At 39.8% G+C, this 26,282-nt stretch overlaps 3 protein-coding genes across 4 annotated transcripts; 1 reads left to right on the plus strand and 2 right to left on the minus strand.

The window, feature by feature from the left end:
* Positions 1-2,373: 2,373 nt before the first annotated feature.
* Positions 2,374-7,631, minus strand: LOC115751436 (probable L-ascorbate peroxidase 6, chloroplastic/mitochondrial). 2 transcript variants are annotated; one of them, XM_030689348.2, is made up of 12 exons: positions 7,377-7,631; positions 6,836-6,979; positions 6,145-6,265; positions 5,971-6,071; positions 5,773-5,860; positions 5,088-5,155; positions 4,915-5,001; positions 3,768-3,842; positions 3,602-3,679; positions 3,409-3,513; positions 2,876-2,941; positions 2,374-2,591 (listed from the first exon to the last, which is right to left on the minus strand). In XM_030689348.2, exons 1-12 carry the CDS (start codon positions 7,605-7,607, stop codon positions 2,439-2,441), a joined length of 1,317 nt encoding a protein of 438 aa, XP_030545208.1. In that variant the 5' UTR covers positions 7,608-7,631; the 3' UTR covers positions 2,374-2,438. The 2 variants fall into 2 exon arrangements, with proteins under 2 accessions (XP_030545208.1, XP_030545209.1); XM_030689349.2 differs by having other exon boundaries at positions 2,374-2,741; positions 7,377-7,628.
* Positions 7,632-16,276: 8,645 nt separating this feature from the next.
* On the minus strand, positions 16,277-17,917 carry LOC115751421 (dnaJ homolog subfamily B member 1-like). The gene is made up of 3 exons (XM_030689331.2): positions 17,680-17,917; positions 16,987-17,426; positions 16,277-16,813 (listed from the first exon to the last, which is right to left on the minus strand). Exons 1-3 carry the CDS (start codon positions 17,911-17,913, stop codon positions 16,369-16,371), a joined length of 1,119 nt encoding a protein of 372 aa, XP_030545191.1. The 5' UTR covers positions 17,914-17,917; the 3' UTR covers positions 16,277-16,368.
* Positions 17,918-20,459: 2,542 nt separating this feature from the next.
* Positions 20,460-26,197, plus strand: LOC115751461 (replication factor C subunit 3). Its single transcript, XM_030689380.2, has 9 exons — positions 20,460-20,794; positions 21,150-21,366; positions 22,914-22,993; positions 23,084-23,243; positions 23,693-23,774; positions 24,662-24,791; positions 24,888-24,951; positions 25,032-25,100; positions 25,915-26,197. Exons 1-9 carry the CDS (start codon positions 20,593-20,595, stop codon positions 26,012-26,014), a joined length of 1,104 nt encoding a protein of 367 aa, XP_030545240.1. The 5' UTR covers positions 20,460-20,592; the 3' UTR covers positions 26,015-26,197.
* Positions 26,198-26,282: the final 85 nt, after the last annotated feature.

Here is a 26,282-nt window from a genome sequence, read left to right on the forward strand (position 1 = left end):
AAAGTATATATTGCTCATCCATACTAACAATCCATCGATTCTTGATTCTAGAAACCGGGAACCTATCCTTCCGATCCCCGATTCTTGGGCGGGACGAGATTGGACCGGGAACCGATCGCTCATACAAAGTGCAAAGGATTATGTCCTTGTCGCCTCATCAAAATCCATTTATATCAACACGGGTATATTTTAATCGACGCCTTACGGCAAACGGAAAACTAATATCGAGGCCTATGCCTCTATTAAATTCAGAACTTTGTCCCTATTGAACGCACAAGAAACGTGCACGGTAGCGTCCTCCCCGCTATGAGCTCTCATGTCTCTCATGGGATCCATATAAGCGATCGCAACCTTAGCCCCCTCGAACAGCATGCCATGTCACAAAGGAAAAGCACAACATTTCCTCGTTCCCTTGGGTGACTGTGGGTCTCGTGAACTTAAGCTATTTTCCCGAGCCCGATCCCGATGGTCACGGAAGAACAGTCCACATGACCTGGGGCGACCACCCGTGGTTGAACATCTATCATTGCGTGTCCTCGACGATTCAGCAACCCGCAACAAAGTCCATTGCGGTAGCCTATCGCTACCATCTTGACATACAAAGAAGTGGTAATTGCCAAAGTCTGTATAGCTGTCGAGGAAAAGGATCGAGAACTCGAGCTCAAGACCAAACTTTACAAAAACGTTGACCAAAAAATACAAATATCATGCCATCTCAAGTGTTTGAGATAAGGATACCAGAGTGCCCCAATTTTTTTTCTTTCTTTACTTTTATTTTTGGTCTGGGCCAAGGATTGGCCAGGGCCGTTGGCCACAAGCAAGGGCGTCGCGACCCTCGCCCAGGCCCTCCCTGGCCACAATGAGAGCATTGCGGCCCTTGCCCAGAGCTGGTGAGGGGTGTGATGCCCTCAGCTAATGCTAGTGAGGGTTGGAAAGCCACCTTGGCCGGCCCTTAGCCCCCTCCCTCCAAAAAAAAGATGGAAAGGAAAATAGAAAAGAAAAAAAGAAAAAAATTATTAAAAAAATGTCCACATCAAATCGACCGTGCCACAATCGGAGTCCATGTTAGCAATTTTTTGCCAAAATTGGCTAGATTGATTAAACCGACACAAATACAAAATGTTCAGAACTAAACCGACAAAAGAAAAAAAAAAGAGGTTTAAGATTGAATCAGTACAATCTAAGTAGCACCGACACCGACATGACACACCGGCACGTCATTTCACAAAAATAGAAAATTCTGACACGTTGGGACACGTTATATACTAAATGTATATTTTTATAAATTATCATTTTTATGATTATTTCAAAAATAAATGATTAAAAAAACTTAAAATCGATCCCACATCGATGGTAAGGGAGAGAGACAAACATAAGGTAATCCCACATCGATAGTGAGGGAGAGAGACAAACATTAAGTCTCTTCTTTTCTCTTTTCTTTTTTTTTTTTTGTCGAAAAACATGAAGCCTCTTTAAGAAGACAATGATGAGACTTGCTTACAAGTCGAAGGAAGAAATCACACATTGGTTTCTTAGCGAAGATAACAAAGAAGATGGCTCTTTAAGATGTCAAGAATGAAACAAATATGTTTACTTCTCTTTTGCTAAGATGAAGTGTGTAGTTTAAATTAATTTTTTTTGTGAAAAGGCTCTTTTAAGATGCTCGACACGGGTGTCAGACATACTTCGGTGTACAGCCCCTGAAAGCATTGGGGCTTCTTATAATACAATTGCAATAAATTTATAACCTTTTCTTTCTTATTTTCCCAAAATGTTTTGATCCCATAAAACAAAACAATTTCACAAACGTGCGATACCGTTGTCGGACGCAGAAAGACAGATTGTGGATAACAAAAGAAAATTACAGAAAGCTAACTTGAGAGAGACGAAAGTCTTGCACGAGAGTTTTCACTTGCCTGAAGTTGGGCGATTGTCAACCGAAGAATGTCGGTAGTCGAGGGAGACTATCCCAAAAGTGAGACCTAACTCACCTTTCTAGTCATATATCCCGCGGGCTCTCAAGGGGGTGTTAGAGAATGAAAGGTATTGCTGCCTGCTCTAAGGATACACGTTGCAACGTGCTAAAGTGAATTAGATTGGATTTTAAGTCCTTCATTTGAAGCTTTTTTCACTCCAAAAAATTGAACTTGATCGCGAAGAAAATTTATCTACCGCATTTTCGGAAAAATATTGAGCTAGTTCAGGGCCAATTGGTGATGATTGGAGAGGCCAGCTCATTCATTACCTTGAGGAGATCCGCCATAGGCAATTTAGAAGTGAAGTCTGTTTCTTAAGCATGCCAAAGACTAATAACGGATGGAATGCTCGGCCAATGAAGAACTGCTGCCTCAAGTAATGGATTGGCAATCACAATTACTCGAATGGAATTAGATTGCATACTAAAAATTGCCGTACTACTCACAAGCTCAAACTTCAGTTCAATTCACTACGAGAGATGTCAAGAATGCCAAAGCAGCAATGAAAATCATTATGTTCAGAAAATAGTTGGATTGTAGAGGCTTATCTGGGCTTCCACCAACCGCTTCATACTCAGCTCGGATCTTTTGCTTCATAGCATCTGAGAGCTCTCTCTGCAATTCAAATACGCAACACGCATTGAATTTTTATTCCTCCCTTCGGTAAGACTCCCAAAGTTTTAAGAAGTGGTTTCACACGATTGAAAATATCCTCATCTTTTACATTTAAAAGACACGGCACAGACGCGACAGTGTTTTCTAATCCTGCAGCAAACCATGAGAAAACGAGGAACATGAACGATTCGCAAAGAAATAATCTTTTCGTTAAAGATTGCGTAATGAAAAGGAACTTTCTTTAACAAAGGAAGATCAAGATGTAAGTTATTTCTTAGTATAACCTTTCCAGATGAGTAGGTGGCAGCCACAAACTTCTCCGGTGCAGCTTTACCATCTATCACGATACCCTGAAATTAATTGACGTTAGCCATGTTCTTTATAAGTTATACTGCAAACTTTTAAATCTAGACCGAAGCAAAACTTGTAAATAAGTAAAACCACTTGTTATTTATACACATTTTCCATAACAAGCCAAACATCAAAGCCGATAAGATGAACTTGATGGTTATTCATGCCATGCAATATTTGGCAATAAAACTACAATTCGATGCGTCTCCATATGGGAGGGCCCATCAATCCTGCAAACATCACTTGATCCAGAGGCCGATCCCATCACAACAGATGGTCGACTAGTCAAGATGAACACCATGAAAAAACTTCAAATATTCAGTCAGTTCTTGTAAAACTTTGGCCATTAGCTCCTTGATAACTTAAAATTTAGAGGAAAAAATCTGGCATGGAAATGATTAAACACGGTCCAATAAACAGTCACTACAATCAGCAGAGGAATGACCATAAGAGAGCACTAACAAACCTCTGGAGGATCAAATTTGGCACCAAGGTTGCTGAGTTTTGCATGAGCTTCTGCATAATCCTTGAAGAATGCTTCCTGATCTTCAGCATATTTCTCAGCATAGACCTGCAGTTCGCCAACATTCTTTAGAAAGATAAACCATAATTGGAGGCTTCCTCTTGTATTTTGGAGCTTTCAGCCCAACTCTGTTCACCTTGAATGAAGGATCTTCAAAAAGAACACCATCAGTCGGCAATACTAGCAGGTTTTCGTCCCTCTGTTCTTTTATATCCTGCATGAAACAATCAGGACAGCATACCACTTAATTCTGTATCACCATCTTCCCATGGAAAAAGTACATATGGATTCAACTCGCAAACCTTGAAGTATGAGTTATCAAACTTCAACCATTGCACAGTCCATGACTGTCCACCTGGTGCTCCTGGTCCATCTTTCTGTGACACAATGGAGGCAATCACGATTAATGAATGCCACTCATACTACTCTTAATCATTTCAACTAAACTGTATTGTTTTCGACCAAAAAAAAAAAAAAAAAACTGTATTGTTGAATATAGCCGTATAAGTTCGATTCAAGCAGCCATTAATTTGTTATAGAGGAGAACCCTTTTCCCAAGCTTCAATGTCCACTAACATTTAAACTGTAGGTAAGAACAACACACGTACAGAACTAATATAGCAAAGATCACAATGCCCAAGCATATTTGGACACCAACATAAGATCAAGTTAGAACATATTAAAGCTGGGGGTGTGGCTTAAAGTGGGAATAAGATGAAAAACTTTTAGAAGTTAGTACACGAAAGGCAACAGCCTAAAGATGATAAAGTAAGAAGATGTGACGTTACAATGGACACATGTAAAAGAGGTAAGGAAGACGTAAAAGACATGGATTGATACTTTCTAGAAAGATGCCAGGTTCTTGAATTTTACAGAGGATTCAATACTGCACAGAGTGCAATGCTGTAAATGAACTCTTTAAGCTGACCTACCAACCCGTAATATCCTTGGTGGTTGTAGTACTAGAAGAAAATTAAAAATATCAGTTGATATGGACTTCGTCTATGAAAATTAATAGTCAACACTACACTGTAAATGGTTATTCTTTCTAGGCATCACATTGACCATCAAGACAGAATTTACAGCGATGTCCTTATGCAAAATCAATCTATTTCTGATGGTTGACCACTGATAGAATGCCATGCCACTGCAAAGCTCCTTAAGTGCTAGGAGCTCAATGAAATATGGTTTCTAAAATCCAAACAAAACATTCCTGTAGTTTTTCAGGTTCATCGGAGTCTTGTTCCTTGTTATTCATTTAAAGATGATCAAGAGTTCATAACTGTAATTCAATACCTAGGAGGACTTTCGGTTCACCTATTGTAACCATGGAATATTACATTCTGAGCACTATGCGCTGTTAGCCTGTTTCAGAATTCTTAATTGCAAGTTGATTTTGTCTAATGATAGTACTGAGCAACAATAAACGAATAGAAAGTAATTAGGTACCGTGTACTTCGTTTCTGGCTTGCCCCAACCACTACGTTCTGGTCTTGACCTTCCAAGAGTGTGTGCCCCAGACAAAGCAACTATTTCCTGCATAACAGAGAATTCATAGTCTCAAGCATATGAGATGCACACAAATAGCACACAACATCCTATTAGATAATAACTATAAACACCTTGTCATTTAGTCCCATCCTGTAGAAAACTTCGCGGAGATGATCGGCTGGTGAAGGGGGGCCAGCATCTGAAAGAAAGAACTGTTCAGATAAAAAGAGAAGAAGTGGATCGTTCCAAGAGGAACTAACAAAAACTTTTTCTAGCAGAAGTAGAAAGTACACTAATAAGTAAGACAAAAAGATCTGAGAAAGAGGAGAAGAACTCAATCACCGAAACGAAAAAGAAGAAGTGGAAGCTCCAGCAAAGAGATAGAAAATGACTTCTAACCACAGAAAGGACAGAATGTTCAAGTTCATTTATGCGTGATAAAGCGCATCTAAATGCATATTCTTTCTATTTCCAAACAATGCTTTGTTTCAAAAGCTTACCACGCATCAAATACCTCTCTTCTTGCTTGAATTTTATTAGGAAATGCCTAAATGAATCAAGTCATCTAGAACTTCATTTGTTGCCCAAATCAGCAGACTCCATTTGTTTAAAATTACCACCATTCTTCAACCTTAAGTACAAATATTAGGGTGCCCACTTAGATTTATCACAGAAAAAGCAGTTCAAGAAATCAGCAAATAGCAACAGCTTTTCCAAGACAATTTACAGTGCTTCACAGAGCCAAATTAATGATCTCCTAGTACAACAAAGCCGAGTCAATGTCCACTCTGTAATGAACAACAATGTTTCACTCACCAGGAAGCCTCCCTTCTTCAGGGCACTCCTCAGGTTTTGAGACATCAACTCTTCCATACTTCATGGGAATCTTGGGACCACCACCTTCCTGAAGAATAAAGTGATAAGTAGAATATTTTCACAAAGAATGAGAGAATCTCAGGTTAAGTATGGCTTAAAGAAATCTCTGGTGGAGCAACTAAGAGTGCACAAACTGACCTCAATAGCAGTAGCACTAGCCAGCTGAAACAAATCTGCATATGTCACACTGGGATACTTTTCTTTGATTGGCTCAAGAAGTTTTAATGCATTTACAAGACCTGTAAAAGCTAGTTTTGAGGAAAGTTCAAGAAACAAGTCACAGCACCCCTGGTATCACAGTTAAATCATTACCAGCATTAGCTGCATGCTTAAGCTCAATTTCAAACCGAAGACTCCCATTAGCTCCACCTCTTTTAGGCCATTCTTCAATGTTCTTATTATAAGTACCGGCATCATGCCATCCCAACCGCACCTGTAAAGTATTTGCATGGAATTAGCAGCAAAATTCTATTTCCTTTTCCTAAATAACACAAATAACACATAGATCATCAGACAAGGTAGATTGTATAGACCACAGATGCGAGAGAAAGAAGACTAGCATGGTATCATCCCTAAATCCATTAATCAATCCTCCTCTCGTGTCAATCTTGTTTGATTTTGTGTAAGGGCAGCAGGAAAATCCTAGTGATTAGCCACTTCAGGATTTTCAGTTCTCTATTGTGAGCAAGCTAAACGGGTGGGAACAATATCATATAGCTTCACTCTCAGGGTCTTCTATTATCCATAGCATCACATAGTTCATCAACCCCTTTTTCTCAACCATGGGCTCACTCCAACATATCCACTTCCTCGAAGGGATGGATGATTAGACTAAACACAACACAATAGCAAGAGCAATTCTGTTCATGAAGCATCTTCTTGTGACGCAATCAAAGCAGAATATAGGCTCATTCGGGCAAATGACACAAACAGGCAGAATACAACTAATCCCTTTTGATTCGAAAGATTTGCGTGACGTAAAAGGAATATGAAGACACGTTACCAGAATAGGATGACAGAATTTAGTCTTAAGAAGCTCCTTAATTTCTTCCCTGGCACCCTTCAGCTGCTCCGGATCTGACGCGGCACATTTAGGAGACGCCACTCCACTGTACAGCGCGGCCGACAAATGCATAGACGGCCTCCTCTGTATTCAATCACCATTTAAGCAGAAAGCCACTATTAAGCAGTAGGAAACGACGGAATCGAAACAACAATACGGGGAACACGACCAGCACATACGCGCATGTCCAACGTACTCTCTGAGAGAGAGAGAGAGAGAGAGAGCTAAACGACTTCAGTCAAGCTACATAAAAGAGGCACACCGAACAGACACACTCAGAGCGAGACCGAACCAAAACGCAGCTAATCAGAGCAAAGCAGCCAAAGCAAAGCAGCAACGCAAGATCACCACAAACGAATGTTCCATTCATGTCCTCCTAGACTGAGAGAAGGAACACCGAACCTAAACTCGAACTTGTCGAGGAAGACGAACGAGGCGAGGTTGGAGCAAAGAAAGAGAACGCGGGCGCGCGCGCGCATACCTGGTTGAGGAAGAGGCGAGAGACGAGAGGGGACGATCCGCGGAGGCATCGGAGAGAGGAGAGAGAAGCAGGGGAGGAGGAGGAGGAGAGAGAGAGACGGGCTCGGGAGGCGGAGGGGAGGAGGCGGGAGGTGGCGGCGCCGGTGAGAGAAGCCATGGTCGCCGTTGCTGTGGACGCAGTTGGTGGCGGTGTTGAGAAGGAGAACTGCGACGGGAGCGCTCGAAGTTCCATTTTCGTCCCCTTTTCCTTGTGGGCTTGTGGAGATCACACGCGCTTTATTCGCGGCCTCTCCTTTCGTTCGGGTTGGGGATTATTGAATGGCTTGTGCTTGAGCCCAGTGTCGGACCGCGAGTGTGTCACTTGGACCAGTCTTATTTATTTGCAATTTCGTTTCCTTTTTTTTCTCTCTCTTTTTGGTCGTTGGTAATTTGTCCTTCATCCTATCTCCAACAATACACGTTGAGGCATCTAATCTTGAAATCCTAGTTACAAGATTCCACACCTCCGTCGGCCACCCACCGGGCTCGTGCTCCGGCACCGGTGATAATTCTTTGTCATGCGAAATCCAAACGTCCCACATTGATGCCGTGTTTGGCTGGACCAAACTACGATCCAAATCCAGGACGATGGTGCAAAGCACCGTGCCACCCCCACAAAAAAGCTCCAAACTACTGTCTTGCCAGCCGTGTTTTGTAGAACTTGCGCGATGTGAGTACCAGCTCTGAATTCTAAATCGTAAAAGTTTATTTCTTGGTCGCCTGATGTCTCTTGAAGTTGAATTTCCTGTGGTTTCTCAAAGACTTGTAGAGTTTTTTATCCTTCCATACGTTTCGAAATAATTCTTAAACTTTTTTTTGGTCAAAATGATTTTTCGATTTAGCATGTGTTTATTTGGCAAAAAATAAATAATTTAAAATTTTATTTTTTAATAAAAAAAATATTTCCATTTATTTACGATAATCGTTTTCGTCTTCGATCTTGAGGTTGAGCTTGAGCCCAGTGTTGGACGGAGAGCGAGCCGATATGTCCACGGGTTCTTATTTGTCCTTATCCTGTCTCTAGAAGACACGCTGATCTAATCTTGAAGTCCTGGTTAGTAAGCTACGATTCCACGCCTTCGTCAATCACCAGGCTCGTGCTAAGCGGCGTCGGTCATGTCCCGAACGAGCGTCTCGTCGCGCGAAATCCGACCGTCGATGCTATGGCCGTGTTTGGCGGATCCGAAGCGAGGAAACGTCTCGTCACCTGACGATTGGCGTCTCGTTCCTTTAGTTTGAAGATGAAAACGAGCCACGGCGCTCTTGTCGTGCAAAGCGTCTCGCCGCCCTAGAAAAAGCTCCTAGCCTTATACCGTGTGTTTGTAGAGCTTCTTGCATCATGCAGATACGAGCTTTGAGCGTTTAGAGCACGATGTATTACATAGTTGACTGATGTCTTATGAAGTCAATATTAGATCTATCAAAATAAGTCATAAATCAATTCTTGACACTATATATGGTGAGCTGATTTATTATACGAGTTAGTTTTATTAAATAAATATTATTTTTAAATATAACGTGGGTGTTAAATGAGCCGCACATGGATTTACAACTTCCTTAATCACAACCCACTTCTATAACTCTCTTCATTCTCTCTTGCTCTCATTCTATCCCACACCGCATTCTCACATCAAATTATGAAAGTATTTCGGGAATATGGATCGAGTACAGGCCACTATATTTGCATTGCATCCAAATGGGTCAAAACGGGTTAAATTGATTTATTTGGATCACCCTAAAGCGGATCCCGCCCACGCATTTAATGGGTCTAGTCATTAGATTTGTAATACGTGAAAATGAGTCAAAACGGGTTAAATGAATTTATTACGGTCCGGATAATTTTTTATCCGACCTACCCATTCGATGGGCCTAGTCAACACCGCGATCTCCGGAAAACAGATAAAGTTTCATTCGAGAAATTTCCTTGGGCCTAGTCATAAAAATTGGCATCTTTCTATTTCAGCTTTTGAATGCTAAATATTATTTTAGCTTTGAAGATGACGACTCCGTGTAGGAAGTGGGGATTTGTTTAAGCCAGGGGTGTCGAGGCTCATGTGATGGTCAAAAAATGCCAAAAAAAAGCCGAACCACCTACTCCGATCGCGTAAGCACGTTCGCAAGCCCCCCCAAGTAGTCAATACCATTGTGTCCACCTTGAAATATTTGAGGCATCTAATCTTCAAAGCCCCAATTAGGATTCCACGCCTTCATGGGTCGCCAGGCTCGTGGTCCGGCCTCGATGATATATCGCACCATAGTTTCGTCGTGCGAAATCCGACCGTCTACATTAAGACCGTGTTTGGCCAACAGAAGATGATTGAAAAAGTACAAAAAAAAAAAAAAAGTTAGGATTAATATCACGAAAAACTCTAAATTGATACATCTATGGCAAATTTACCTAAAATTATTATTTTTATCACAAAAAAGCCACAAACTTGTACGTTTGTGACAAATTTACCCTTAACTATTTTTATGATCATCAAAAATTCGAAATTGGTACACATGTGATAAATTTACCCCAAACCAATACACTTGTGATAAATTTATCGTCTGTTAGCTTTTGTTAAATCTTACCGTTAAATTGCTGGGTTAGATAACACGTGATAATTGATGGGTATACATATTTACTGTTTTTCCTCTTTGTTTATCACATTTGTATCAATTTGAGATTTTTCGTGGTATTAATTCAATTTAACGAAAACTAACGAAAGGTAAATTTGGCACAAATGTACAAGTTTGGGTAAATTTGTCACAATGTACCGGTTTGAGTAAATTTATCACAAGTGTACTAGTTTAGGGTTTTTTGTTATAAAAAAAAATAGCATGAGATAAATTTACCAGTAGATGTATCGGTTTGAGATTTTACGTGATAAAAAAAGCAGTTTGAGCTAAATTTGTCACAGATATATCGGTTTGAGATTTTTCGTGGTCAAAAAAATAGTTTGGGGGTATATTTGTCACATGTATAACAGTTTGAGATTTTTCGTGGTATCTATCGCATTAGTACGATATGAGAAAAAAAGGTTTATGACTAATTTGATCTAATTGAAACTGTTTAAGATCGAGTTGATATCAATACAATAAATTTATGACTTTTTTAATACTTTTCTATGCATAAGATAGGAAATCTCTTACCACGACGATTTTGACGGGCCGAAGCGTCATGCCATCCTTAAAAAAGGAAAAGAAAAAGCTCCGAGCGCCATCTTACCCCGTGTAGGCAGTACTTGCGTGGTGCGAATATGGGCGGCGAACTCTGGAGCACAAGCTTTTATTCCACGGTTGATTCGACTTCTCGCAAAGTTAATTCTACAGTTTTAAGTCACTCGAAGCTTTTCTATAATTTCTGAAATAACTATCCTATGGCGCAACTTTCGTGGGTTGTTTGTCAACGACGAAAGTGTGAACGCAAAGCATCCAGACAGATTCCTTGGCTTCGTTTGTCATTTTCCATACCAAACACGACATACGGATAAGGAGAAGGGAAAGTTGTTAAAAAAGTCTTAAACCTTTCACATTTTTATCTAATTCAATCCTAAACTTTTTAAGTTTGCCGATTCAGTTTTAAACATTTTCACTTTGTGCCGATTCAGTTCTATTCGCCGAAAATCGCCGACGTGGATGCTAAAGACAATTTTTAATAATTTTTTATTTAAAAAACTCTATTTTTATTTTTTGGATTTTTGGGTTTGCTAGCTTCAAGGCCGGCGACCCCTTCAAGAATAGGCCCGGCAAGGGTCGTCGGCCCCTGCACAATGACCAACGGGCGTCGCCGCCGGCCCTAATCCTGCCGGGGTCGCCGGCCTTGAAGCTAGCAAGGTAAAGATAGAAAAAAAAATAGATTTTTTCAAATAAAAATTATTAAATATTATTCACGTCAGCGTCGGGAGTGCCACGTAGGACGGTTGATGTCCACGTCAGCGATTTCTGAGGAATAGAACTTAATCGGTATAAAGTGAAAATGTTTAAGACTAAATTAATAAAAATATGAAAGGTTGAAGACTTTTTTTGACAATTTTTTCTACGAGAGTGTGAACGCAAAGCATCCAGACAGATTCCTTGTCTTTGTTTGTCATTTTCCATGCCAAGCACCACATACGGATAACCATATTCTCTCGGACAAGTTCCGTTGTCATTAAAGCAACGTTCAATCACTTATCGTTAGAATGATTGTCCATCATAGCAGAAAACCAGACAAATTATTGAACTTAAGAGAAGGACGATTCTAATATTCCGCCCCTAAAATTTGGGTTTTCTTCATGCAGTTATACTTTCGAAAAAAAATTGGCAAGCGTCAAAAAACGGTTGCAGGAAAAGAAAAAGAACTCACGGTCACTTGCTTTTTCGTTAATTTGTTCGTCACTTTCCGACATTTGGTGAATTTTTCATTTTTTTTTATTTGCAGCTTACGAACTTACCAACTCATTTTTCACAAAATTTTATTTGATTTGACAAATCCCTTAAATTTACCAATTCTTTTTTAGATGAATCTTTAGTTGAGTGATCTGGCATACACATAACTCAAAGCCCGTGATTGAAGATATCATCTCCATATGAGTTTACCAACCTCTGTTCAAATAACTTACTAGCTTTTCTTTCATTAAGTTACCACTACTTTTGGTTTATCAATCCCAATTTGGGTTGCTCATATTGTTTTTATGAAGGGCTAATACCAGCATCGAAGATCCTAAATTGGTACACTCGTGCAACATTTACCACCAAACTAATTTCTGTGTCATAAAAACCATAAAAACTAGTATCTTCTACCACATTTACTCCAAACTAATTTTTATATAATAACCCACAAATTAGTATGTCGGTGCCACATTTACCCCGAAATGATACACCTGTATCACGTTTACCTCAAATTACAGTGAATTTGGTCCTAAGGTAAGGATTAACCGGTTACACCAAAGGATAATGCAAATATTAGTGAGAATCCAATGCCCCGAAAACCTAAGGATTGGGATTTGTTTGGAGTAAATATGGCATGGGTGTATCGATTTGGGATTTTTTGTGGTATTAACCTTTTTTAAAATTTAACAAAGTTTTAGTTAAGTTACCCACTTTTGTTTGTGAAGGAACCAATCCCAATAGCATACGCAATGGAAATGGCCGAAAATAACATGCCCTAAATCAACTTGAATCATTGATCGAAGAAGTATATTACGTAGAACGAATATACCTCGATTGCAATAAATTAAGAGTCCCAAGACGCAGGTAAGAGAGAATCCGGATCCGACCATCGCTCGTTCTTCAAGAGAAAACCACAAAGAGTTTTTGGAGAGTATTATTGCTTCGGAACTTATGTTTTGTTCTGACAAAGGGAATGTATATATTTCTCCTCTTTTAGAATCGGAATCAAATCTCCGATTATTGCAATCAAATAAGACTTGCCTATTTTAGTCTTATATTATATGGTAATTGTTACCATACAAAAGCAATCTTTATTTTTTGCCATTAATGGGCGCAATTATTTTCAGCAATTTGCTTTACTTGACAATCCATTATATTAATAATCTTTTTTAGAAAATTATAAAGAATGAAGTGTGTTACCAAATAGTTTTGCTTACCAAATTTTCTTTGAGTAAGTTATCCATGTTTTTTTCGACTTATTTTGTCTTTGACAAAAAAATTTATTTCCGTTATCTTTTACCGACTTTTCTTTACCTTTCTTACTTAAATTTGCCAACTATCATATGAAACTCCCAACCTCCAACTGTTCTCCACTTAAGTTACCAACTGTTATTTGAATTACTTACTAATGTTTATTTAATTATTTAATTTACCAAAAGTCTTGAGTTTATCTTACATAAATTTAGCAATATTTTTGTTGATTATCAACTTTCATTTCATTAGGTTGCCAACTAGTTTCCATTTACTTTCCAACCTTCATTTGAGTTAGTTATCGCAATTTATTTATTTACTTAAAGCGAGTAATTTTTCTATAAGTTACCAATTTTTATTTGTCTTTCTTACTAAATAGTTGGTAACTTAATCGACAGTAATTTGATGAGTCATTTACAATGATGTCAATGATTACTTACAACAGTTGGTGAATTTAAAATGTCATCAAGAAAGATAGACAAAACTTGGTAAAAGATAGAGAAAAGTTAGCAATTAAAAGAGAAATAAACTTACTATGTAAATCAGAAAAGAACTTGTACACAAGAGTAGTTGGTAACTTGATAATGAAAAAGTTAGTAACCCACTCTACTTAAGATTTTTTTTTCCAAAAAAAATTATTAAATATAAAGCATTACTCATAAATACAAATAAAAGTGTGTAAATAAGGGTGAGCAAATTAAAACAAAAAACAAAAAAATTCCAATAAGTATCTCAAATGAGACCCAATACTAGGTCGTAATTTCATAAGATAAAAAGTTGGTGAGTCACAGTAATTTCGATTAGTAATTGAACAATTGAGTTATTTAATTTAATGGGTTTCTATCAAATACAAATAAAAATTAGTAACCCAAACTAACTGGTAATTTAATATAAGAAAAATTGGTTAGCCAATCTAATTTAGGAAGTAATTTTATATAATAATAGTTAAATTCAAAGCGGTGTAAGTAAAATTTGGTAATTATGCAAATTATGAAAATATTGGTAATTTTATAAAAGTGTTGGTAAATTACCAACGAGTTTCTTGGAAAGAAAGTCACTGGTCATTCTTTTAATTAACGGGTGTCTTGACACTTACTAATACGAATTCAAATTTATCAACATGGAAAGAAATCAATATTTTTTGACACATAACAAAGAATTCGTCGATTGTAATTAATTTGACACCTTTGTTGATACTTACACAAGCAACCGTCATTCTCTGGAAAAGATACTTGATGTTGTATAAACAATTTAAACCAAGTCCAAATCTACCACTGACTTTTAAGTTGCTTTACAATGGACTTTTAATTTACAATTTTAGCGAACACAATTTGTATTTCGAAAAACTCTTTTAACTTAGGTTCTGTTTGTTTCGTGGAAAATAACTTTTAAGAAAATATTTTATAAATTTTCCGACGTTCGATTTACAGAAATAAACTAATTAAGAAAACCTCTTCCATCAATAGAAAAAAACACCTCCAAAAGCGAGGAAAATGATTTCCTCTTTTAAAAGAGGAAATCATTTTCTCTTCTCTTTCCTCCCTATACAATTTCACATTCGTTTTCTTTTTCGATTATTTTTAATCTTTTTTATTTTCTTTTTTCGTGTGCCGGTCGCCGGCCTTAGGCTCCATTCGTTTTGCAAAAAAATGTAATGTTTCTAAAGATATTTTCTCGAAAGTTATTTTCTAGGAAAATGACAATACTTTTCCAGTTTTTTGCTAATTTTTGAAAAAGACCTAGAAAATATCTCCTGTCATTTGGTATGAAAAGTTGGATTTGATTTTCCTATGTGAACTTTTCTAATACTTAGTTTTTATTTCTTTTATTCAAAAAAATTTCAATTTGTTATTTTCCTATTTGTCTTTTTGCATTTTACTTTTTTTCTATTCTCTCTGCAGGCAATGGAAGGCGTCGAGCTCGAGCCTTACCGGTCTCAAGCGAGGCTCCACCTTGACAGATTCGGCGAGTCTCGAGCTCGCTAGCCAATGTCATGGTCGGTCGCTAGGTCGCCAGCGATCGCCGAGGCCCGCGGCCGGCAAAGGAAGAAGGAGGAAGAAGGAGAAAGGAAAAGAAAAAAAATAAAAAGAAAGGAATATAAAGGAATCCACGGAGGAAAGATGATGAAAATAATTTCCTCTTTTCAAAAAGAGAAAATCATTTTCCTCACTTTTGAAGGCATTTTTTTCCTTGACAAAAAATGTTATTCTTGATGCATTTATTTTTCATGAACTAAACATTGAAAAATTCATAAAATATTTTCCATCAACCAGGTTTTCCTATCAAAGCTTAAATTCATGAAAATGATTTCTTCTTTAAGAAATTGGAAAACATTATTCATGCTTGGACCTGAAATTCTATGCTTGGTCATGGGAACCCAACGCTCCTCTCAACCTCTTGGCAGCGGGGCCGAGTCGCTAGCACCTAGTGTCTGATTCATTGAGATAGGGCTTGAGACTTTGGTGCCTTGGCCCGCACTAGACCGTGCTCGAGACATTGGTCGCCACTAGTGGGTCCATCGAGGTTCGGCCCGTAACACTAGTGCCCGTGCTTGGGATGCCAAGCCTAATAATATCGACGTCGAACCCCAGGTCCTTGGCGCCTTTGCCCGGATCCATCGTGGCCAAATTTTGTTTGAATCATTTAGTTTTTAATAGTTTCTTTTTCGTTTTTTTTCTTATCTCATTTATTTCTTTTCCTTTTTTCCTCCTTCCTTCACTGGCCACGGGGCCTTGGCACCGGGCGGCAGCTTGGCAACCGGCCATAGACACGGGAGAAGCCGGTGAGCTCAAGCTCGCCTGTGGCAATCGTTGGCAAGTCGTGGCGGAGGGAAAAGAAAAAAGAAAATTTTCTAAAATTTTGACCATTTATAAATTACAAATTGTTAAGATTAGTCCCGACCGTACGACGTAGAACGACCAGCGTCTACGTCATCAATTTTAGGAACAAACAGTAACGCGAAAAATCAAATTAGATTTTCCACGCAGCCTATGCAGGCTCTAGCTCTATGATGGATTGATATGGCCTACAAATTATGCAATGGCTTTCCTCGTAGTGTTGAAAAATAGTGAGGAAAAGAAACGGAAAACATTAGTAGGAGGGAAGTTACTCATGCACGAACTTTGACACGAAAGAAAACCCAAACAATTTCTAAAAACTTCCCTCATTCTCTAGCCGAGCAACAACTTCGGCTCTACAAGAACTATTGCAATGCCTGACTTAAGACTTCTATTGTAAAGACTACACAACTAAACCAAGTCCCTTAGCTCTATAATTTCTACAACAAAACAGGCAGCGATTGCTAAATAAAGAGAGAGAGAGAGCTGTGGCAAAACTGAGACTCTCCTTCAGACCGACCCTTCCAAAACGCCGACGACCTCGGCTCGCTGGTCGTCGGTTAAGTCCGTCGGGAACTCCACTAGGAAAACAACCTTCAAGTTGCCTCGCCGGCCTTGCTCCTTCGACACGGGCATGCCTTGCCCCATGATGACCTTCTCAAAACCCGGGTACACGATCTCGTCCACCATGAGATCCAGGCTCTCGCCGCCCAACAGAGGGACCGAGAGGTCGCACCCGGTCAGGGCCTTCACCAGCGGGATCTCGATCGCCAATTCCAAGTCGTCGCCTTCTCTTCGGAACAGGCCGTGCTTTTTCTCCGCGATGACGAAGGTTATGTCGGCCGGTTGGACCCCGGGCCGCTCGTTCCCCATGCCTTGGAATGTTATTTTGGTCCCTCTTTTCCATCCCGCCTTCACTTTTATCGTGAGCAGTTCTTCTTCTTGAATTATTTGCCTGCAAATAATAACCAACAATTCATCGTGTGATAAAAATTACACCTTGCTGTCTTTAAGGTAACATTGGGTCTTGCTAAACAAACTATGTTCATTAAGAATTTTTCAGTTGTCTTCGTGAAAAAATTCCCCAAACAAAAGAATTATACACTGAGAAAAATATCGAGAACATACCCAGTATTCGTAAGGACGTCTCTCGTCACCTTGATCTTCTTCATGCAACCGTAGCACAACTCCTCCAGGGTGCACTCCAAGGTCCTCTCGATCGCCGGAGGTTTCAGCATCCCGGTCGAGTTGGAGAACATGATTGGTGTGGAGCTCATCCGGCTCGAGCTCCTCGAGAGCGAGGTCAGGACGAACGTCGCGGAATCGGTGCTCCTCCGGCTCACGCTCCTGAAGGGAGAGGAGGAGCGCGTCGCCGGCGGTTGGCTCCTCCGGCTCGCGCTTCTCGAGAGCGGGGACGGCACGGAGGCGAAGCAGTTCTCTCTCCGGTGCCCGAAGCATCCTCCCCTAGGGCTCTTCGGCTCCTCGTCGTGGATGCCGTTCCGGTGACTATATCTGTAGCTGTGGATTCCATTCATGTTACCTTCTTGTAGATGGATGGAACCAAGTACCTGGGATTCATAGCCGCTACATGTCAAAGAGAATTCTAATGGACTGCCTAACGAGATCATTCTTTCCGATCATCACAAATTGTTTAAACAACAATTATCATGTTCATATCCGTATCCATTTTTCATGTAGTAATTTTACTCAGAATCTATCCTTATACCACGTAATATCGATCTTTGCCTAGCGAGCACATAACTCGTGTATCGCGACATCAATTCGGATCCTGTGACAAAAAACACGAGAACGAAAGCGCACCTCGTCGTGCTGTCTAAGGGATGCGGAGGTCGGATTCGCTCTGATGACGCGGCTCGGGGGCGGATCTGCGGAGGCGGCGGCTTCGACGGCCTTGGGCTCGTGTCCAGCTGCGATCCGGCTGGGAGATGAGCGCTTATCGGGACTCCATTTGGCTCTGAGGCATTTGTAGGCTCTGGAGATGTCCGGAATGCAGCCGAGTTTCGGTATGCGGACGGCGTCCGAATGATCAACCATGAGAGAGGGAAGAGAGCATGCAAAAGGATTGCGAGGCCAAGCATACGCGAGCCGGAATAAGAGGCCTTTGTTTAGCAAAATCCGTTGAAGAAAGACGAGAGAAGGTCGTTCTCCTCGATATTTTCATATCAGCTTTTTCCCCAAAAAAAAAAAATATAAGTATAAAGAAAACGAATATTCAATCATTTTTTTCATCACCTGAAATCGGAAAAATTATCAAAAAAAAGTCTAAATCTGTTGCAATTGAGCCATTGACTGGATGGACTTAATTGGAATAACCGTAAAAAATTTAGGACTGAATCGATAATGATTTTCTTTTTTTGGTATGAGGAAAAAAAATTTAGGATTGAATTGGCACGATTGAAAAGTACTTTTTTGGTAATTTTTCTGTCGAAATCCCTCCATTATTTTTATTTAAAATAAGGGTTGACGCCAAGGCATGGGAAATTTAATACAAGTTAGATTTATCTTGTGATAAATTATGTAGCAATCAAATATGATGACCTGAGATTAGATTGATTTGGTTGAGATATGGGGGGAATTACCCAATGTACATATGCCAGTTCAGTGCCAAAGTTTTTATTTTGCCGATCTAGTGCTGAATCTTTGTATAGAATTCCAAATGTTGTCCTTCCAAATTTTTTATTTATGGAGATGACTTATGTCGTCTAGTATTGACAGTTACTCAAGAGGCCCTTTGTAATCTATCGTAGCCGAGCAGCGAGAGAGCAAAAGGCATTTTGCGAGGTAGAAGATGCTATTTGCTATTGTAACGGTGTAGTATGATAATTGAATTAGTATAGGGGTGAGAAAAAAATCGAGATTCATCCGAATCGGACCGGACCGCACCCAATCGGCTCATTTTGGGTGGTTCCCACCAAGTACCAATCTCGAGCCGGCGGATACTGGTTCGGTTACCGATTCTAGGTGGAAACCACCCACTTGGACCAACAAGATCATGTCAACATGGATCTTTAACTCACTTTTTAATCCGTTTTTATTCGTTTGGATCAAATATGGGTTCAACAAATTTTAAAAATAAGTTAAATATGGGTTTTAACCCGACCCATTTTCGATTCGTGACCTATAATTTCGCAATGTCACTTTTATTTACTTGTAAATCACCACCCCCCGCCGCCGCCTGCCCTTCGTTGCCGCTTGCCTGCAACTTGTAAGCGAGGCGGTCTTTCGTGTTCTATGAGTCCGATTTGATATGTTTCTTTCTTCTCGTGTTCTTTTGAATCATAGGTATCAATGTTCATTTTTCTGTTCGATAGGAAGCTTGAGGTCGAGCAACGAAATCAAATCACTCCCGGAAGGGCCAGAACTGGAATCGCTTCCTCTGGTGAGAGGCCATCTCTCTCTCTCTCTGTGACTTGTATTCTGATGATGACGATGATGATGATGCGCAGGATGGTGGACAGTCGATGGAAGGACGAGGGACGACTTACGAAGTGAAGGGAAGGATGGAGATGGAGATCAGCGACTATCCAGGAGCAGGCAATAAATCCTCGTCACGATCCACCCCCATTGCCTACAACTGCAACCCCTTGACGTTATAATGCAACCTACCATCCATTTGCCCCCGGCGCCACCTCCTCCCCGCCCACCGCCGGTGGTAGATGGTGAGCGAAACAAATTTTCCTCTTTTTTTTTAATTTTATAAAATCAATATTTCATGATTTAATTAAATATATAAGTATGTAAATTATAAAGGTTAGATCGGGTAAGGGTTGGGTTGGTTGTGAGTCATAAAATTTGTATTGTGTGAAAAATTGGTCAAAGCACGTTAAATGGATCAATATGGATTGGATTATGATCCGACTTAAATACGATCTGACCCACCTGTTTGACATACACACATATTATTTTAGTTATTTCTCTCAATCACGTCACTTTCCAGTGCAACTCACCCATGCACGTGACACCATCCCAAAAGCAAATTTATCTTGTTGGATGATTTTGTTCCATGTATTTGGGTTTGGTCTTAGAGGCGATTTAACTTCTCACTACAAAAATACAGGTTGTGCCTCCGCAATTTTACTTCTCATTTCGAAATAGAGGTAATTTTTTCTATGAATTTGTCGAACAAATTAGCAAGTGCACCACCAACGCATATGCCATCTCTTTATCTCATTACAATGACTTCATCGGTCCACTCGTGTACAATCTTTTTCAATTGATGCTGGTGCTCAGTAGTCAGTAGGATCGGTTCCATGGACCCACGTAGGAACTTGATTATACTTTTTAAAAGTTTTAGGCTCAATTATATTTTCGTGATAAGTTTTAGGACTTTCGGCGCATTTATTCCTAATTGTACTTGTTCCTAAATGAAACTAAGACAGGAAAGTGACTACTAATGAATTTGCACTGAAAAAGATGGTTAGAGGTAGTAATTCATTCTTGATTCTAGACTTAATTGGTGTTTAAAGGTAGTTTAATTAAATTAATTTGTATACGATGTTTTTTTTGCCCAAAAGAAAAAGAAAGAGAAAGAGAAGGGAAAATATGGAAATGACAGAAAATCAGAGAAACCCCACGAAATTTCATTGGCGCCATTTCAACTCTGGAGCCTGGACATTGGGTCTGAGAAAAACCTTCCCTCCTCAGTCCCTTCAGTAGCCTCATCGAAAGACCAGCGAACGCCCCCACTTGACCCGACCGGTAAGAACCTGAAGAATGACGACGGAGGTGGTCTCTCTCATGGACATCGACGGCGACGAAGAAAACAACAACCACGACCACCCTCCGAAGTCGGACAAGGGCAAAAGCGTCGTCGTCTCCGGCACTTCACCGGATGGCAAGGCCACGCCGTGGGTCGAGAAGTACCGACCTCAGTCGCTCGCCGATGTCGCCGCTCATCGCGACATTGTGGACACCAGTGCGTCTCTTCTCTCTCTCTCTCTCTCTCTCTCTCTCTCTCGCGTTCCTTCTGTTCTCGACTGCGGTTTATTTCCGGTTTCGCTCTGATTTTCCCCTTTGTTTCTGAAAAAACGCTGGAGAAAGAGGAAAAAAAATTAGTCTTCTTTCATCCCTATTTGAGGGGTTTGGTCAATTCGGTTTTCGTTGTATTGGTTCATTCATATCCTGTTCGGTGTTAGGGTAAAGTTGGTGTCTAATTAGGGAATTTCGACTTGAGCTCTTTAATATGATGCGTTCTATGTGATTTGGAGTCTTAATTCTTTAGTTTTGAGATTTCACTTGTTCTTATATGGGGTGTTGGATGTTTCGAGCAGTTGATAGGTTGACGAGTGAGAACAGGTTGCCACATCTATTGCTGTATGGCCCTCCTGGCACGGGCAAAACCTCGACCATACTGGCAGTGGCTCGCAAGCTTTATGGAGCACAGTATCACAATATGATCTTGGAGTTGAATGCATCTGATGACAGAGGCATCGATGTTGTGCGGCAGCAGATTCAAGACTTTGCTAGCACTCAGAGCTTCTCATTTGGGTAACTATGAATTTCGATTTGCTGCTACAACCTGTACTCTTCGAGATAACTAGTTTAATTACTGGCTTTTTGGCCCCTTGGAACTGTGGTCGGTACTCTTCCTCACATGTAGAAAAAATTCACTCACTTGTGATTTTGAACTTTTTTCATCTTTATCTATTCCTAGAGTCAGGAAATGATCTTTTGTTTGCAGTACCTTTAACATTTCACTTCATTTAGATCTCTTATATACTTGTGCATGTTCCTGCACTCTGCCTTATCATGCTGTCATAAGTTCAAGCTGGCATCTTTGGAGCACCATTATTAGAGAAACAGTGGCACATCAACTCAATATTCCCAACTGCTGAAGAGTAAGACTTTGGATCTTGAGGACTTGTATGGATGTGTTGATGCTCTCTATGTAGCATTTCAGTGTAAGTTGTGAAAGTTTGCACAACTGTGAACCAGTTGTTTTTATGAACCAAGTAGTTCCCTAATCACGCTTAAAATAAGTAGGTCTGAAGCAAATATATTGCGCTGCATTTTGTTGAGTTGGTGCTGGCAGACAAATGAAGTGCCAAGAGATGCCTATGAGAAAAATGACTGGGAGGATGCGAGTTGTGTATCGAAGGTGGAAAGAAGAAGCAGATATCTAACTTTGGAGTGCTGCATTATTGTATCAGCTTTGTAATATGAACTGCAATAGGCGAAGTTGAACCCTAAGATGTCTGCAGGTATGCAAGTATGCTATGAAAGGGTATTGTGTCATATTGTGAGCTGGGAAAAAGTGAAGGCAGTATGAAGAAAAACTTGCGTGAACAGAAGAATGAAAGAACTTGCTCGAGATGGTTTCCCTCTTTCCAAAGATAGATGAGTGCCATTGGTAGAAAAAATAACCTGGAGTTGATGTGAGGCCCTTCGAAAAACAAAAGTTAGACATTTCTGGCTAGAATGCAGACTTACTGATGACTTTTCTGAGGTTTTGGAGAGTGTTGGTGCGGATATGGTGTACATGACAGTTAACGGTTATTGCATCCGCATCTAACTTTACCAAAGTTGCAGAAAAGCTCTGTTCAAGTGAGATCAATGAGGCTGAGGCTGAGCTGATGTCGGAAATTAGTTTCTATTGCTTGCAGCCGGGATCTTGGAGCTTATACTCTTAACACTAGAGCCCAAGAGTGTGACTGTGAATTAGAGTCTATTTGTTGTTTGGCTTAGTTTTTATTCATTTTTCAAAGAAAGCACTTATATGTTCTTTGTTGCCAGAGATGGCTTAGAACTATGTATTGCAACTGCAGTCTTCATTCTAGTTTGTGGAGCATAATAATATGTTTGCTCTTCTGAACTCTTTCACTACTGAATGACCCAGTTGCTTTGAAGTTCCTGACTGTCTTTGTAAAGTCCTTGTCTAGAATCTAGACAAAGACAACTCAGGTGTTATGTTCCAGTACCAATTGCATATGCTTTGCTTGATCATTTGTCCTGGCATTGTTTCAAGTTTGTTCTCGAGACTACTACCTATATCATGGTCATCTGATACTCTATGCATGTGTTGGTTAATCTTGCAGTGCTAAGTCCTCTGTGAAGTTGGTGCTGCTGGACGAGGCTGATGCCATGACAAAGGATGCCCAATTTGCACTGCGCAGAGGTCTGAAGACTATGAGCTGATCATTGCTTCCAACACGAGTGAATTTACAATTTGCATAGTTAACTTGACTTGTTTTGTTCCCATGTGTAGTGATTGAGAAATACACAAAGCACACTAGGTTTGCTCTGATCTGTAATCATGTCAACAAGATCATTCCAGCTTTACAATCTAGATGTACCAGATTCAGATTTGCTCCTCTCGATCGCATCTATGTTGCAGATCGACTTAAACATGTCATAGCAGCTGAGGGGTAACTTTGTCTTTGCTCAATTGCCCTTTTTCTTGCCTTTCACGTGTTCTATGAGACTGTGTAGTAGATATAGGATTTTCAGCCAAAACATTTTCGATTGACTTTTGAAAGCAGATTATTAATGCTATGGCTTAGCTTAAAGTCCTTCTCCCTTTTTCATATCTTATCTATTCCCTAGAAAGAGTTTTTCATATGAGTGTGTTTCATTGGATGGACTCATTAAATTTTTCTTAAATGTCCAAGTTATTTTAACTTTTCACTCATGAAGGAAGTCTGCATAAAAAATGCTAAACCGTTCCTTGTGTTCACTGAAAAATGACGATGCATCTAGGGGATTCATGGATAGGGCCTGTGTGAAAAGAAAACAGCTGATCGATGTGTTGGGGTTTAGGTTAATTACTTCCAAAGCTGAGGCCTTTGATTTATGACGATAACTATTCTTTTGATAGGCTTGATGTAACTGAGAGTGGCTTGGAGGCACTTGTACGACTCAGCAACGGTGACATGAGAAAGGCTTTGAACATCCTGCAGGTTATAGTCTAGACTTGTCCATGACTTGTGGATTTGCCGTTCAGATATATTTTTCAACATTTAGGAACTTACTGTCTAGAAATGTACTCAGTGGAACAATGCATCTGATGGTAGACGCTCATGATTGGTTGTTTTTACCTTGGTTGTTCAAAAGGATAGATTTTTTATACCTTTGCTTGTCACATCCACATTTCAATCCATGAGGTTGTTTTTGAAAAGCCTTTTTGTGTCCTGTATCTACACAAAGAAACACTCTCAGTTGTTCTGCTTACCTCTCAGTGTGCATGTTATTTTAGTTGTGCTCGTTTATCTGAACTATCTAGGTTTATCGTCACCTACATTATTCGGGGATGGTTTGATGTTGGACAGTGTTTGGTAGTGAACCCTGCTTCTGTTCTAATGTTTATGCGGTGAATATTTGCTGCTGTTGTACCTCAAGTTTCAAGTATGAGTAAGCATGTTATATCACTCACTTTGACATAGGTGAATGCAAAAACACAAACTGCACCTTTTTTTTTTAAATTTCTTCAACCTCTTTTGCTTGACTTTGGAAAAGCATATATTATGGAATAAGTAATAAATCGCACCTTGTGTCGACTGTATGCTTCATGTTATACCAGCTTATGGTTCTGTTGTTCCGCTACCTGCTTTTACAATGCTCTGGCAATGTAAAGCTGATTCCTTGTGGTGATGCGTGATGATTGCTGTTGGATTTTTATTTGACATTTCATGTTGTCATCCTTTAAATGTAGCATCATAATGATGCTAAACAAGGAAAGATGACGTTAACTGCTGAAGTTTTGTTTTGGTGCCTTTCTCCATCGGTGCATCTCTCATGCTTCTGTCCCTGGATAAAAGAAATTTTTGGACCCTTATCTTCTGTGCAGTCGACGCATATGGCTTCTCAACAAATAACAGAGGAAGCTGTCTACCTCTGTACTGGAAATCCACTGCCCAAAGACATTGAGCAAATATCTTATTGGCTTCTAAATGAATCTTTTGCTACGAGTTTGAGACGTAGGTTAATGCCACCTTTGTGTTACATAATACTTGTAGTGGGAATATTTGTTTTTTATCATGTTAACTTATTTTGCTTTTGGTATCTATGTATAGGAATATCTGATATTAAGACAAGGAAAGGTTTGGCCGTGTTGGACATCGTTAGGGAAGTGACAATGTAAGTTCTGTGTGGCTTTCAAAGGATATTTTCTCCGCTCTGCCAATGAATCTTGACATCCAGAGGCTTCTTTCTTGTAGGTTTGTATTTAAAATCAAGATGCCATCAGATGTTCGTGTCCAGTTGATTAATGATTTAGCAGACATTGAGTATGGTTCCCTCATCTTTTGCATCTTATGATTTATGTTTTGGTTGCTACAGGAGTAAAAGATTGGACTTACAGGAACATTTACAACAATCAGCATGTAAAAGCATTAAAATTCTTATGGAGCATGTCTCACATGGTGTATATCGATCTTAAACTAATGTAGATAAGCATAATCATGATACCATAAACACCAGTTCATTTACACGACCTGTTATAGATTTACAGAAACTGAAGGACAAAGTGTTCCTTAAAGTTGAATAGGGTACTGCTTGTTCTTTATTCAACCAACTAGTGTTATCTTCTTTGCCTGAATTTCACTGATTTACATTTTGGCAAGCACTTCTGTTGCTCATTTTTATCGAGCATCACATATTGTAGTACATTCTACTGCGTCCCAGCCTAAGAGTGTCATGCTTCAGTTGGTAGAGTAGTTTTGTTCTTTTGTATGTCCAATCCTGATAAGCAGTATAGGTAGCAGCTGTCAGCTGTAGCATCTCATCTATGTTATAGTGCATTGTGGTTGGTTTAATCTGCTATGCTATGGACTGGAGTTAACATGGCATCCATAGAAGGGAACCACCCGACGGAATCGTGATCCTGTTTAGGCCTTCCAGATTTCCTTCTTTCCATTAGCCAGACGCTTGTGTTACTGAAAATTACAAATTAAAAGCAGGGAATACGTAAAGATTAATGTCCGACTCTCCTGACGGGTAGATGAAAGCTTATGCTTTGGCGTGCTTCAAATTGCTGGTACATGTGGTTTGGTTCGACATTCGCGGTTCATCTCACATCTTTAAAACCCGGCTATACTGCAGGTACAGGTTGAGCTTCGGATGCAACGATAAATTGCAGCTGGGATCGGTCATTGCCTCTTTCACGCACGCTCGTGCTGCGCTGGTTGCTGCCGTGAAGTAGATACGCCATAGGTTCAACTCGTTTCCACCCTTGGCCCTACTAACATTTATCAGAGTTCTATTACCCATGGCATGCAATGTTTAATTGGATCATATCTTGTGGTGCTTTTTGTTCAGTGGAGTAGCTCTCAACAGTAAAAAATATACAAGGATGGTTGCAAATCGATACTGCACTGGTCCTGAACACACTGCTCTGATACTTTGCTTCTTTCGAAAAATTGGAGCAGCTCACGTCGTACTAAAGATTAAAGTAAATTGTGTTTCAAAGA

The sequence above is a fragment of the Rhodamnia argentea genome, chromosome 2, assembly GCF_020921035.1.
Source record: "Rhodamnia argentea isolate NSW1041297 chromosome 2, ASM2092103v1, whole genome shotgun sequence".
Classification (NCBI taxonomy): Eukaryota; Viridiplantae; Streptophyta; class Magnoliopsida; order Myrtales; family Myrtaceae; genus Rhodamnia; species Rhodamnia argentea.